Source organism: Alternaria triticimaculans, assembly GCF_023758025.1.
Source record: "Alternaria triticimaculans strain BMP 0046 chromosome Unknown scaffold_5, whole genome shotgun sequence".
Taxonomy (NCBI): domain Eukaryota; kingdom Fungi; phylum Ascomycota; class Dothideomycetes; order Pleosporales; family Pleosporaceae; genus Alternaria; species Alternaria triticimaculans.
The window spans coordinates 1,624,117-1,638,089 of NW_026055962.1; the positions used below are offsets into that span (position 1 = coordinate 1,624,117).

General features: G+C 52.2%; 4 protein-coding genes across 4 annotated transcripts; 3 read left to right on the top strand and 1 right to left on the bottom strand.

Moving 5' to 3' along the window:
- Positions 1-606: 606 nt before the first annotated feature.
- On the top strand, positions 607-3,803 carry J4E78_004877 (uncharacterized protein; the record flags this gene model as incomplete). Its single annotated transcript, XM_049365504.1, has 6 exons — positions 607-811; positions 864-1,093; positions 1,151-1,459; positions 1,512-2,912; positions 2,965-3,522; positions 3,573-3,803. The coding sequence occupies 6 exons, from the start codon at positions 607-609 to the stop codon at positions 3,801-3,803; spliced, it is 2,934 nt and encodes a 977-aa protein (XP_049223305.1).
- A 599-nt stretch (positions 3,804-4,402) lies between these two features.
- J4E78_004878 (uncharacterized protein) lies at positions 4,403-5,846 on the top strand (the record flags this gene model as incomplete). The annotated part of the gene is made up of 3 exons (XM_049365505.1): positions 4,403-4,776; positions 4,849-5,620; positions 5,679-5,846. 3 exons carry the CDS (start codon positions 4,403-4,405, stop codon positions 5,844-5,846), a joined length of 1,314 nt encoding a protein of 437 aa, XP_049223306.1.
- Positions 5,847-6,886: 1,040 nt separating this feature from the next.
- J4E78_004879 (uncharacterized protein) lies at positions 6,887-7,588 on the top strand (the record flags this gene model as incomplete). The annotated part of the gene is made up of 1 exon (XM_049365506.1): positions 6,887-7,588. The coding sequence occupies one exon, from the start codon at positions 6,887-6,889 to the stop codon at positions 7,586-7,588; it is 702 nt and encodes a 233-aa protein (XP_049223307.1).
- A 696-nt stretch (positions 7,589-8,284) lies between these two features.
- J4E78_004880 (uncharacterized protein) lies at positions 8,285-10,879 on the bottom strand (the record flags this gene model as incomplete). The annotated part of the gene is made up of 3 exons (XM_049365507.1): positions 8,285-9,795; positions 9,843-10,544; positions 10,594-10,879. The coding sequence occupies 3 exons, from the start codon at positions 10,877-10,879 to the stop codon at positions 8,285-8,287; spliced, it is 2,499 nt and encodes an 832-aa protein (XP_049223308.1).
- Positions 10,880-13,973: the final 3,094 nt, after the last annotated feature.

Below are 13,973 nucleotides of genomic sequence, written 5' to 3' on the forward strand. Positions count from 1 at the left end.
ATGCATGACCTGGCGATGTGCGAGTGCGATCTTCGAGAGCAGAAGCGAGCCGAATGCGGTCCGATTTCAGGTACTTCCGAGTCTTAGGCACCGTTCCGAGGAGGGGTACTCTTGTCAGTTCAACCAGAACGCCTCGTATTCATTCCCAGGATACGCGACGCGTATTGTGCAGACGAGATGGGAAACGACGGGCGAACATGGCCAAGACATAGGATGCCGTTCCTTCCTTTGTTTGGCCTCGTGGGCCTCTGCGCTCCATACGTCAGATGAGCTAAGACATCGGGTTGCGTCACTCAGCCACAATCCTTTACGCGCCCGACTCTGCTTCAGTGCCGACAAGCATTGAATTGATCCACTTCGAGCAAGAACGGGCGGTGCAGACCCATCGTATCTCTTGTCCTTGGTGCCGTGCCCGCATCTCCGCAGTGCACCAGCCTCAGTTGCAGCCACAGCTACTCCGTGGTGCTAGTCAGGCGTCATACAACACGCGTCGACGGTCATCTGCAGGGACCCCAAAGTCTGCTTTTCGCTATTCCTTCACCTTATCTTCCTTCTTTCGGATCGCGGCTCCCTAGCCCGCGCGTTAACGCTGCTATTAATCCAACTATGCCCGCCAACCTCGACACCCCGCCTGCCATCCAGCTCAACGGTGCCACAGAGCCCACCACGATGAATCCTCAGCCCTCAGTACAGAACTTTGGCGAGCCCGCGCGGCCGGCGGTGCCCCAGCGCAATGACACGTCCTACTCCAAGTTCTCCACCATGTCGGTGCCGCCAGAGGGCTCCATATTGACAGGCAAACAAGAGCACTGTAAGCCGTACAATATCATCCATAGCCCGTGGCGAAGCTAAAGATGGCGCAGACCTCAAGCGCGAACTCATCTCCCAGCAAACAAAGTACGAAATCGCCGAACTCTCCTCTCCTACAGCGCTGCGACGTTTTGGCGCACCCTTTCGCTCAGATGCCGGCGAAGTTGCGCCGGAAGACTCAGAGCTGCCCCTCCTCCGCTACATATTCGTCAATCATGTCCGGAACTTTCCCTTCTTGGACAAGGCCAAAGAGAAGGAGTTCTGGCAGGACAAGTTACAAGTTGTACGTTGTATGAGGTCATACTGTGTAGAGAAGGAACTGACAAAGGTGCCGTTCTAGTTCCTAGAGTCATTCGCGAGCAAGGACATCTCATCCTCAGAAGACCGGCTGGAGGAAACGAAGAGGAGAAAGCTAGCGCTCAAGGCCGAGAAGCTGGTCGAGCTGATGATGGTCTCTGGCATTCCCACCGCGTCAGGCTACGAAGAAAGAATACGCTTTGCCGAGATGGAGATCGTGGACCGACAGGCAGATGAAAAGGGTCTTACGATGAATGAGCCGAGCGGACACGCTATCAATGGTTGGGACGTCAATGTCGCAGGCGTCAGAACAACATCGGTGAAGAGACATCTCCGCTACCACACACATGCGGTAAGTAGGCATACTATTTGGCCGAAGACAATAACTAATTACGCGTTTGCAGGAGTACCTCATACGTGTAAAGCACGACGGAGACAAGGACTTCTACATTGGCCGCCGATACGCAGACTTCGTTCAATTGCACAAACGCATACGTCTCGAACTTCCCGGCAAAGTGCTCGCTCCATTACCTCGAAAGAATGCGAAAGATGGCCTCCTACAATCAAGCGCTGATGACGACGATATTAGCTCTATCTCGTCAGGATCTACGCAAGGACCTCCCCCTCCTGAACCTGTTGAGAGCAGTGGCGGTGGTTTGCGTAGCTATCTCTGGGGCGGACATAAGAAGAACGCCTCACAGACATCACTAGGAAGACGTTCGCCGAGAGCCTCAGCGGACTTTTCAGCGTACAAAGCTCCTCGTAAGCTGTATAGGGAAGAACAACGTGTTTCTCTTCGCGCATTCCTCCGATCATTCCTACACAACGAGCGAATCGCCCAGTCAAGTGCCATGGCTGAATTCCTGACACACGATCCCATTGAGGTCAATGAGGAAGAAATGGAAGACATCCAGAGGCGAGAAGAGATGGACAAGAAGCGCATCGAGGAACAAAAGCAGTTCTACGAAGTCGCGCGGAAGCGAGCAGCGGAGCTTGACATCCACATGGAGAAGTTCAGGAGAGAAATTGTAGAGAGCAATGGACTCTCACACCTGTTCCAAGAGGTCAGAGTCAAGAACACCATCCGAGACCTGAAGCCAGAGTACCAAAAGTTCGCAGAGTGGTTACGGATAGAAGTGGCTGCTACCATCTACCATTTGTTCCTAGCCGAGGACAATTCCCCCGAGCTGTTTGCACAGGCGAAACGCATACATTCTCTCGTTCCTTACGGTGTCCTCAAGAACGTCATTAGGATAGCCAACCCTGCAGCCGTCATGAGTGGGGTTCTGGATCTGTTCCTTGCACAGCCGTTCGGCGCTCGTTCATTACTTCAGCGTATATTTGGTATGGCTATCAACGACGGTGTCAACTCTGTACAGAAGACGATCGACACACTTGGTTCCACGAGGATCAAGGATGATGTTCTTTGCGACAAGATCAAAGCATACGTACAAGCAGATGAAGGTGTCAAGGAAGCCATTCGACAAGAAGCTGCGCGCGACAACGTCGATGTCGTGGTGACCATACTGCGCTCCGAGTTCTTTCAACCAGAATTGTCTTCGCAACAAGTGGAGAAGGTTTTCAATGCCTACGTTGCATGGAACAACGCGGTCGAAAATGTGAGATCGAGCCGCCTCAGCAGAAGAGCCAGCACCCGCAGCACCGTCAGCACAGCTACTAACGCGACCGGTCAGGTCGAAAAGGAGATGCGATCTGGCGCTGAGCTTTTTGCGCACCTCAAGCAATACTTGAAGCTGTGTCTCAGACAGAGGGATAAGCTCATGATGCTCCAGATCATCGAAGAAGTGAGTTTGACGGAAAGGCGATTTCAGAGATGGATGACTGACGTACTTCTAGCCGACCACGCTGCAGCTCTTCCGGGATTTGTTCACCATCTTCTACGAACCTCTTGTCCGTGTATACAAATCCGCAAACGTTTACAACAGTATTACCGACTTCGCCATGTTCGCCGATGACACCATCAAAACCATCGAAGCTTGTCAACGGCAAGAAATTTCTGCAGACCCCAATCAAACCGTGCAGGCCTTCATAGATCTGTGCGCCCGCCACGAGGATAACTTCTACAAGTTCGTTCACGAGGTGCACAAGCATGACAACGGTCTCTTCGACCAGCTCATGGGATGGCTAGAGGGTATCTTGGACTTCCTGCGTCACGGCCCTGGAAGTTGCGGTAAGCTTGATATGAATGCGCTCTTCCAGGGTGGAATCGATTCAAATATGATCGACAAGAACAAGGCCATTCGTGAGATCAACAGTCTGATCAAGTGGCAAATGGCGAGGAAGAAGTGGCATTCGGATAAGACAAGGCAAAAGATGGCGAGCGGTGGTGATGACCCTGATCCGCTTATGGGTGGTATCGCCGGCTTCAAGTCGAGCGACTTTGGGCTGAACGCGGTTCGTTTTCCTCTCTGACAACATATTGGCCATACACTAACGAGATACAGATGGACCTCCAGGATCTTGAACTCGATGATGACGGTAGCGACTCCACCGACTCGGAAGACATGGACGATACAGATATCGCAGATCCAATTGAAGCTGAGCGCAAGAGCCGAGCGCGCGCTGCTGAGAAGCTTCGGAGAAAAGCAGGCGAACCGAAGAAGCCACCTATCGTGGAGCTATACAAGCTCAGTGACGGTTTCAACAGCATGCTCAGGAACGTTCTCGCTTCGTAGGCTATTTATAATATGCCCCTCAGATGGCATAACGCCAATCTGGTTCACCTTTGAATAGCGGTATGATGGAGCATCCTGCATGCCTCTAAGACCTAATGAAATTACTTCGATTCTGTGTACAATTTGACTGCAACTCTCAATTCCCCCTTTTACTAAACGGTTCCTGGTATTGGTGAACCACTCCAGGGCTGCAGCTCCACGTGCTCGGTATGCGCACCTACCCGAAGCACGCTAGCGTGGTGCGGCGCTCGGAGCTAGTGTTCAGTCGCATAGCTGTCCTTTAGTCCAGCCGAAACGTTGCCGCGTCCACGCGTTGACTTGCTCGCCAGTTCTCTTCTCTGTACGATGATACTGCGGCTTTTGCACGGACAGTGCTGATATTCATTCCTTCGCTTTCACCTCTCTCAAGAAGCAGCGCCAATTGCGTTCGCAATTCAAGTCAACTCGGTCCTTGTTCAAGACGCGAGCTACGACCACGTCTCGAGACAACGTTCGGCTGCACCCTCAACCCCACTGGTCTCGACCCCAATTGCCTTCTACTGTAGGGCTTCACACAACTTCCTACAATCACGCCTACCCTGCAGCGGTAACCCGCCGTTATGCCCGCCAAATCGCGATTCACGAGGCTCGACGCCTTCACCAAGACGGTCGAAGATGCGCGCGTGCGCACAACATCCGGTGGAATCGTCACCATAGTCAGCTTGTTGGTTATCTTCTGGTTAACGTGGGGCGAGTGGGCCGACTACAGGAGAGTGACTGTGCGACCGGAATTGGTGGTTGATAAGGGCAGAGGCGAACGCATGGAAATTGCCCTGAACGTAACATTCCCACGGGTACCATGCGAGCTGCTCACGCTCGATGTCATGGATGTTTCTGGAGAGTTGCAGATGGGTGTCACTCATGGTATCAACAAGGTGCGATTGAGCCCTGAGAAGGAGGGCAGCAAGGTTATTGATATCAAGGCTCTGGATCTGTAAGTCTACATGGAGTCGCTGTTGGGCGCAGGCATATACGGGAAGCAACAGAGTGCTAATGACGGTTTCAGGCACGCGGACGAAGCGTCACATCTTGCTCCCGACTACTGCGGCGAATGTTACGGCGCACCTGCCCCCACCAACGCAATCAAGCCCGGCTGCTGCAACACCTGCGACGAAGTCCGCGACGCATACGCCTCGATATCTTGGTCTTTCGGTCGTGGAGAGGGAGTCGAACAATGCGAGAGAGAACACTACGCCGAACATCTCGACCAACAACGTCAGGAAGGATGCCGTCTTGAGGGCAGCATCCGCGTCAACAAGGTTGTCGGTAACTTTCACATCGCGCCTGGAAAATCGTTCTCGAACGGCAACCTGCACGTTCACGATCTCGAGAACTACTTCAAGGACGAGTACGCGCATACATTCACCCACAAGGTTCACCAGCTTCGCTTCGGCCCCCAGCTTAGCGATGTTGTTGTCCAAGACATGCAGAGGAAGCACGCAGGCTCTGGCGCTGGTGGATGGTCAAACCACCACATCAACCCTCTGGACAACACCGAGCAGCATACAGACGAAAAGGCCTACAACTTCATGTACTTCATCAAGGTCGTGTCGACCGCTTACTTGCCACTCGGCTGGGAGAACCAGCTTCCTCGTTCCGCAAAACATGATGAGCTCCTTGGCGCGACCATTGACGCTTCATACAAGGGCAGCATTGAGACGCACCAGTACTCTGTGACCAGCCATCATAGGAGTCTGCAGGGTGGTTCTGATGAGAAGGAGGGCCACAAGGAGAGGATTCACGCCCGGGGTGGTATCCCCGGTGTCTTCTTTTCTTATGTAAGTTCCCAAGTACCAACTCCTTGATGCTTGATATGGTTACTAATGGTTGCAATAGGACATCTCACCCATGAAGGTCATCAACCGCGAAGCCCGTGAAAAGTCCTTCTCTGGCTTCCTCGTTGGTCTCTGCGCCGTGATCGGTGGTACTCTTACCGTCGCTGCGGCCGTGGACCGCGCGTTGTACGAGGGTGTGAACCGGATAAAGAAGATCCACTCAAACTAGATGACGATTGTTGCCTGAAGGTCGTCTCATTGTTGCATTTACGCGCGTTCATGTGTGGAGTTTTTGGCGTCACGGGACATCAACGGAAAGAATAGACTTATGCTACAAGTCTGGAAGAGTGGTGTAGGTGGTGGGAGGCATGGAGAGGTATCAGGACTTAGAGATTTTCCTTGGAACAAGGCTTGTATCATTTAGATCGGAAATCTATGAAACGCACACTTACTTTACTGTCGGTCTCAGTCGACTACTGGATGATTTGGTTTGCTTTCCTGTGTCCAAACTCATTGTCATCTCTAGGTTTCAAGACTTGGTCTTTCGGTATGTGTGGAGCGCATTGTGCAATCAGAGCTTCAGGGGCCCTGAAATCACACCCCGGAGTGACAGGAGAGAGCGTCGCGGACGGCTTTGCTGGCCGATGAAGAGGCACCGAATCTTGATGGGTCAATTTCCTCGGGCTGTCATCAAAGTGGCTGCTTTGCTGCCTGATTGCAACCCGAGGAGTCAGCACAAGAGAACAGCACAATTTTCAATAGGCACGCATGACCAAAGAGTATGAAACAATAGGTGAGAGCAAAAACACAATAGCAGTGAACTTGGTCGACGTCGAAGGTTCCATGGGTTTTGGCCAATGACAATTGGACGAACTGGAAAACTGTGGCTTGGCGGCGCACAGACCCTCCGACTTTATAGACAATCCCATCTGCTTAGTCTTGCTTGATTAATCTCTTCCACTTCTAACACACAACCAACATACTCCAATGAACATGAACGATCAACCAAGAGGTGGGCGAGGACGTGGTCGCGGCCGAGGACGCGGGAACTGGAGCGTCTCATTCACACCACAAAACCATGACGACGATCAGATGATGGTCGATGGCGAGTCCTCACGCGGACGAGGCAGGGGACGAGGACGAGGACGAGGATTCAGGGGAGGCCAAAACCACTTCCAGCACGACAATCGCACAGACAATCGCTCACGAGAGCCGGCGATCGACAAAGAAACCCTGGAAAGACTTAAGGCAAATCCATCATATCCGCTGATGGAAGGCTTCCTGGGACGACGCTACGATGCAACCAACAAGCTTTTGAACTTATCAACTATCGCCGGCGACCAAGAAATTCTCCAATCCGGCATGTTCGCATCGGAAGGCGCACAAAAGAAGTTCTTTCCCGCCCTCATGATTGTTTGCGACGCCATTCTTGAGACGCAAGAAGCGAAAGAAGCAGCAATCCACAGCGTCACACTTGCAGGCAACAACCTCCAAAACACACACGCCGTCTACCAACTCTGTAACCACTTCCGCCACATCCAAAACCTGGATCTAAGCAACAACGCTTTCGCGACGCTGGACGCCTTAAAGCCGTGGAAAGGCCGGTTCAGAAACGTCGAACACCTCATCGTCGACCCGTTTCCCAACCCGAACTGGCAAGACGAAATCGTCTCGTGGTTCCCCAAACTGAAAATCTTGAACGGCAATCAGGTCCGTCCTGACGCGCCGGCAAACAACAACGCAGCAAACGCACAGCAAATACCGGCTGCTACCACACCAACACCTGCACCTGCAATTGTCGACCCGGAGCAGCAGAGGAAGGAAGAGATGATTCTCTACGTTCAGCGCGAAACCAATCTTAAGCGCGACTACGCCATTCAGTGTTTGGAGGCTGGACAGTGGAATATCGAGCAAGCTGGCGCCCTTTTCGCACAGAGTCGCGAGTCTCTGCCCGCTGAAGCGTACAACTAGACGTTGATCGTTTGCGAGCTCACAGAGATGAGATTTCGCAGAACATGGGAGGAAAAAGACCTTGATGTCATCTGTACGACATCGAGCATGGAACAACGAAGAGCAAGGAATCGGTATTGTTGCTACCTTTACAACATCACAACCCAGGCAGCATATCTTTTAGAGAAACATGGACGTCTGCGCAAAGAGAGCGGGACTTTCAAGTAGGCGCGGACATCATTTCGGGGCAGCATCTGGCCGTCATCACGAGGAGCAGGACTTTTCCTTCACTGTATGGGGGCGAGGCAAAAATGGTTCTGGACAGAGCATAGCATGGCGTTGATGTTTTGTGTTTGGGGCATGACGCGGTACATATACCCACGCGTACGAAATCAGGAGCAGAAACACGAGTATGGACTAAACAGAATGAAAACAATCATCAAAGACGCAATAACTGACCAGATCCAACCTTTGCCATCGTGATCAGTCTAGAAAGGAAGGAGTGGCCGCCTAACGAACCATCTCACGTCAGCTACCAGCAAGACCGACATCGCACGCTCACGTCATCACACATGCAGATCGTAAGACGAGTCTTTGAACAGAGAAAGCAACACTCAAGGCAAACAGCCGAGCGCAAATAGATATCATCTCTACATAGTATGTACTGAAAGAAAACTCGTCCTTATTACCACAAACGCAAAGGCCACAACACCCTACTTAGTGACTCTTCCTCTGCGCATTAGCCAACGCACTGTTAAGCGCAGCTGTAACATCCACATGGAACAGCGGCCTGTTCAGCCCTTGAACAACCGCTATCCGGCCCCTATGTCTAGCATCCTGCGCATCGGCATGTCCATACGCCTTGCTGTGCTCCAGCTGCTTGGTGATACTACCCGTCTCGGAGCTGTCGCCCGAGTCGGGATGCGCAGCCTCAATGTCGCGACTTCGTACTTGCGATAATGTGCGTTGTGCGAGGAGGTTCTCGCGTGCTTCTGCCTCTGCGGCAGCAGAGTCGGAGCCGCCGATTTCGGCGACGCTGAAAATCGGTTTCCATCGGTGGGTGATGCCGCTATCGGGCATCTCAGGAGTGTAGTAGCCGAAGCCGGCGGCGGCGAGCGAGCGCTTGGTCCAGCGGTTGTTGATGTTGCAGAAGTGCCAGTCGACGGTGTCTGGGGCCGCGTACTTGTCGAGCTGATTTCTTACATCGATCAGGTTTTGAATTGAAGTAAGGTCGACATTGTTGACTGAAGAGAAATCGAGGATGATAGCCTTGAGCGTGGGTCGGTCGTCGGTAATTTGGGTATCCTTGCCACGGCGAGGGCCAGGGTCGTTCCATGGGCGGTCTCCCGGTCTGTTGTAGGTCGCTTGGTTTGTACGGCGCGTCTTCGCAAAAATGATGTCGGTGAGCTGGTCGAGGTAGTGGTTTGCGTTGGGGTAGTTGAAGCCTTCGCTGAATCGGTAGATGAAGATACCTGGGTAAGGGTCTTCCAGCTGAATGCTTGGGTTGGATCCGTCTTTGTGATCGATGGGTAGGAAGACTTCACGAACAGAGTGCTCTCCCTCCGAGGGCTTTTGCCGAACACCAGGCGGCGACATCTTGTCTTCCTCGGTTGGGTCCAACAGATGGTCGCCAATCACGGAGTGGATCTTGGCCCTACCCATGAAGCGGCCCTTGGCCTTGAAGAGACGGAAAGCAAACATGCCTGCGGACACTGACACCGTGACGAAGATGCCATTCTCAATGCTGGAGAAGACGGTGACGAGAACACCAACGAAGAAGATGATAACTTCAAGCGGTGAGATCCTCCAGAATTGGTATACAGTGTTTGGCGGGGTAATCAAGTCCAGCACTGCGTGGATAATGACTGCCGATAGCGCTGCGTTGGGAATGTACCAAAACATAGCTGGGAGTGCGTAGATGGCCAGTAGCACTACGGCGGCCGTAATGACACCTGCAAAAGGCGTGCGCACACCAGCCTTGGACTTGATGGCAGTACGTGAGAAAGAACCTGTCGCGGGGTATGCTCCCAGGAAGGGGCCGAGGCAGTTGGAGACACCAATGGCTACGAGTTCTTGCGATGGGTTGATAACGTAGTTGTTCACACGTCCGAAAGACTTGGCGATGGAGATGTGCTCGATGAGGAGGACGATGACTGTCGATGGGAGTTCGGTCGCGAAGGACTTGATGATGGGAATCGTAATCTTGGGCACGCGCGCGTGTTGGAAGCCTGGAAATGTAAGTAATGAGTTTGATCAAGCTCAGGAAGCATCTTACCTCGTGGAACAGTTCCAAGGGTTTTGATGATCGGCTTGGTTCCGTTGGCCCTGTGCTCTCGGTTTGCCAGGTAGCTGAATAGGATATACAGCAAAATGACGAACACCGTTCGCAGGGTGTTGATGAAGAAAAACAGCTTGGCGCGGGTGGGGAAGCGCTTTGCTAGCTGACCGCAGGTAAACCGGATCGCATATAGGAGAAACAGGCAGGTCAGGCCGAATGATGCGTTGAGATCGGTTCGTCCAAGGTACTTCAGCGAGTTGATGACCACTTTGTACGTGGGGTCCCTAGTCGAGAATCCTGTGATACCCATCATGGCAGGGAACTGCCCAGCAGCGATACTAAGGGCAGAGCCGGTCATGAAAGCCGAGATAGCAGGCAGTGAGATGAGGTCCACAATCCAACCCATGCGGACAAGACCCAAGAAGAGAACGATTGATCCGGCAATGATGGCCAAGGCGGACGCGATCATGTCTCGTGAAATGTCTTGGCCAGCAAGTTTCTCTTCTGCAGACAGCACGACACCGCCCGTGACTGTGGATAGAACGGCAACGGGTCCAATGGTGATGTCCTTCGAGGTAGCGAAGAACCAGTAAATGAGTACACCCATGAAGGAAGAGTACAATCCGAATTCGACTGGAAGCTCAGCGAGCTTCGCATAGGCCATACCCTGAGGAACTACAACAGCGCCCACAGTGATACCTGATAAAAGTCAATAGCTATACAATGGTGCTGTTAAGATGTGACATACCAGCAACAAGATCTCCGATCAACCATTGTACGTTGTATCGGCCTATCCAGGAAAGGAACGGAAACAAGCTGGAGCAGTACTCTCTCAGCTCGTGACCACTGGGAAGAGTGTCTTTGATCCATTCTTTCGCGGTCGGTTCTTCCTCAACATAGGTGTCTGCGGAGTCGATGGTGAAGACGCTTTCGCCTCGGGTTATGCGTTCCGAGCCGGTTTCGTTCCGGTAGTGCAAGTCGATACCGAATACCTTTGCTAGGCCTTCGCCGACTTTACTGGCTGTAGAAGCCATCGTTGTGATGAGAGGTCTCCAACGCGCTCGAACGAAGATGCACTGGATCAGCACTGGAATGCCACGTGCCTGAAATCCAGTACTAAGTTTGACAAGACCGAATAAGCCTTAGAAGCAACGACAAGAGCTGACGGAAGTCCGAAAGCTTATCTATGCGGTCCACCGAACGGGCGGGTGTGAACAAGCACAGCGCAAGCAATTGGTGGCTTGGGGTGAATCGCACGCGGTCTCTCTGGGACGAATGACGGTGGTGCTGTGCCGGTCTGGGCTGCAGGATCGGCCTGTGAGCTTCGAAGTCAAGGTAGCTTGGGAAGCTTGAGTGCCCTGGATGTGGGAAGGACCGAAGCCTTTACGACGCCTCGGGATTGCTTGATATGACGAGAAATTGCGTGATCGCTTCCGTTACTGGATCGGAGTTGGTGTTGACGTACGCTAATAGTTTACGCGCAGTCGGGGGAATGTCGAGGCAATAAGGCCACTGCTGTGATAGAGAAGATGAGATGGGTAGGAAGTATTTCCAAGCAAAGCCCGAGTGAAGGGATCTGACAAGTGACATAATGCCCTGATATGCCGATCAGATCTAAGTGATTATTTAGCGATGTGACGCTTTTCGCCGCGGTCCCGGCAACAATCTGATGCCAAATGGGTCGAGCTTGCAAGGGTGTGCGGGTGCGGCGACAGGGATGGGGCGCGAAGGATGTGATGGTCGCTGACGGTTCGCACTAGTGTCCAATAGAGATTCAAGGCCGGAATTGCGTGCTCGGGAGGAAAGATGTCGACTTCGCTGTGCGAGTCCGCCAAGTGAGCTTGGAAAACGGTTGAGATGTGGCACAATTGGCACACCAAATCCTTCCGAGTAATCGTAATTGTATTCCCAGCTGACGTGCGGCTACATCATGTGTTTGTCTTGAGTAACCACGCTGAGCACAGCAGCTAGCCTGACGCATACCTACAGTGTGTGCGACAAATTGACTCTGCATCGAAAGATCCTCCAATGGTAAGAGGCGGCATTTTCAGAACTCCGAGGCTCTTGGTTGAGCGCAGTCGTGATGTCGCGAAATAGCATCTGACGTCATGCTCTGGGGAAAGCCGGCTGTGCGGGTACGTTGAGACGGCACTTGGATCCTCGACGGGAACTTGCATCCAATCCAGGGCAATTCTCTCAGCCTACCATGATAAGCCCGTGATAGAACCGGCGCTGTTTGTCGTGAAAAAGATGTCTGTGGGTGCAATTAAGGTTCTTTGCAGGATGCCAGCCCGCACGTGGGGAAAACTGGTCCTTACTAAGCGAGCAGCCGCCACTTAAATATGGGGTGTAGGTTCTTTTAGGAAGGCTGGACACAAGAAGTGCATACCGCTTTTGTCCATGCTCAAAACTCAGCAAAACACAGTTGATGGGTTTTCACGATAGCTCTGCTCTAGATTTCCATGAGTGGGCGGCGAGCTATGCCGCTCTGATTGAGATGCACACCTCAAAGATATGGATGCGTTACTCCAAGAGGTGCTGCGACCACATCAAGCTAGTCTCGCGCATTCGGCGTCAACGCTTTCCGACTTCCTTCTTGGCTGACCCTCAGTCCTACGTACTCGGTTTCCACCGCTTGCCCACCTCAATTACTTTCTCACGACACGATGCCTCCACCCAAAAGGCCCAGGACTGAGTCGGGTCAGTCCGCCCGTCCGATCTAGGCCGATGTCGTCATGCCGTAATCCGAGAGATGTGCCCGCTCGAAACCCACTTCCATATGAATCTACGGCGCATAACGTCTATCACAAGAGATAGTTCATGGCGATCCTTCTAAGAGTTTTCAGGGTCTCCCCACACTCATGCAATGAAGACAATAGTTAGTTGTGGTTGTTCATCTTCCACTAGCCTGGAGTATACGACACAGCATATCTAAAGAAGTGAAAGGTTTGATGTTAGTATAGCTTACAAGCTACCTGCGGCGAAGCGGTTTGATTATTCAATCTACAAGCCTCGTATCCATGAACAGCTAGACTCTGTACCCAAAAGTATCCAGATCATCATACTACACGAACCAAAGGATTGATTTGCCAAATACCACTCCCACTACAACCGTCTTCAACTCCATATCTCGTCCTGAAACAACTACGTCCTACCAACGCTCATCTCTAACCCGCACACCTTCCCCCACCATATTCTCTACCAACGACACCCCATCACCGGCACCTCATCATGTAACCCAACACTCTCATCCGTCCGCTCATTGATAAGCTTCTCAAGACCATTAAGCAAATGCCGACATTGGAACAAAAACGCAGCCGCCGACTCGGTACGCGGAGGAGAGTAACAATAGTTCACTTTCATCAGTCGAATAGTACGAATAGCGTCGCGCTGCTGAAACGTCAGAGTCCAGAGGAAATGCTTGAAGCCACGATTGTGGTGGGCCCGGAAAGTGTTTAATTTGAAGGGTAGCCATGTTGTCTCGGATCGCAATTGTCGCGAAGTGGCTGTGAGCGCGAGGAAGTGGTGTGGTCGATTCCAATCGTCTTTGTTGTGGGAGGACAGTTGGATGGGAGGATGACTGGACATATTATAGCCGTGGGGACGACTTTCTGTACGGATTTCATGGCCGCCTAGTACGTAGACGTATATTTGATTACGTAGCTCAGCTGGGAGACGGAGAAGCGGAGATTCGCGTTGGTTGCGAAGGGTTCTGCTGATGTCAGTCTGGGTCGGCGAGGTGATGGGGGTGTTCTCAAGAGCATACATTGGTTCGCACATGGATGCAGCGGCCTCGGATCTTATTTGGACGTAGGCCAAGGTTATAGTTTGAGGTGGTATATAACTTGAGAGTGTGCGGTTCAAAAGAATGAGCAGTGAGCGGACGACGCAGGCTTACGAGGTAAACATAGCGGTAGCCCGATTGAGTAGCGGTGCTAGTTCAAGAACGTGTGCATGTTGATTCCAGTGAATATGTGACTGTGCGCCCAGGAACTAACGTCATTCAGCATCAAGATGAATATATAGGCCGTTGGGTATCATCGAAAATGTGTTCAAGTCTGGTACAGCCCTCTACCAGTATTATAAAGATCGTAAGCTAGGAACTAACGTCAAGGTGACTTCATTTTG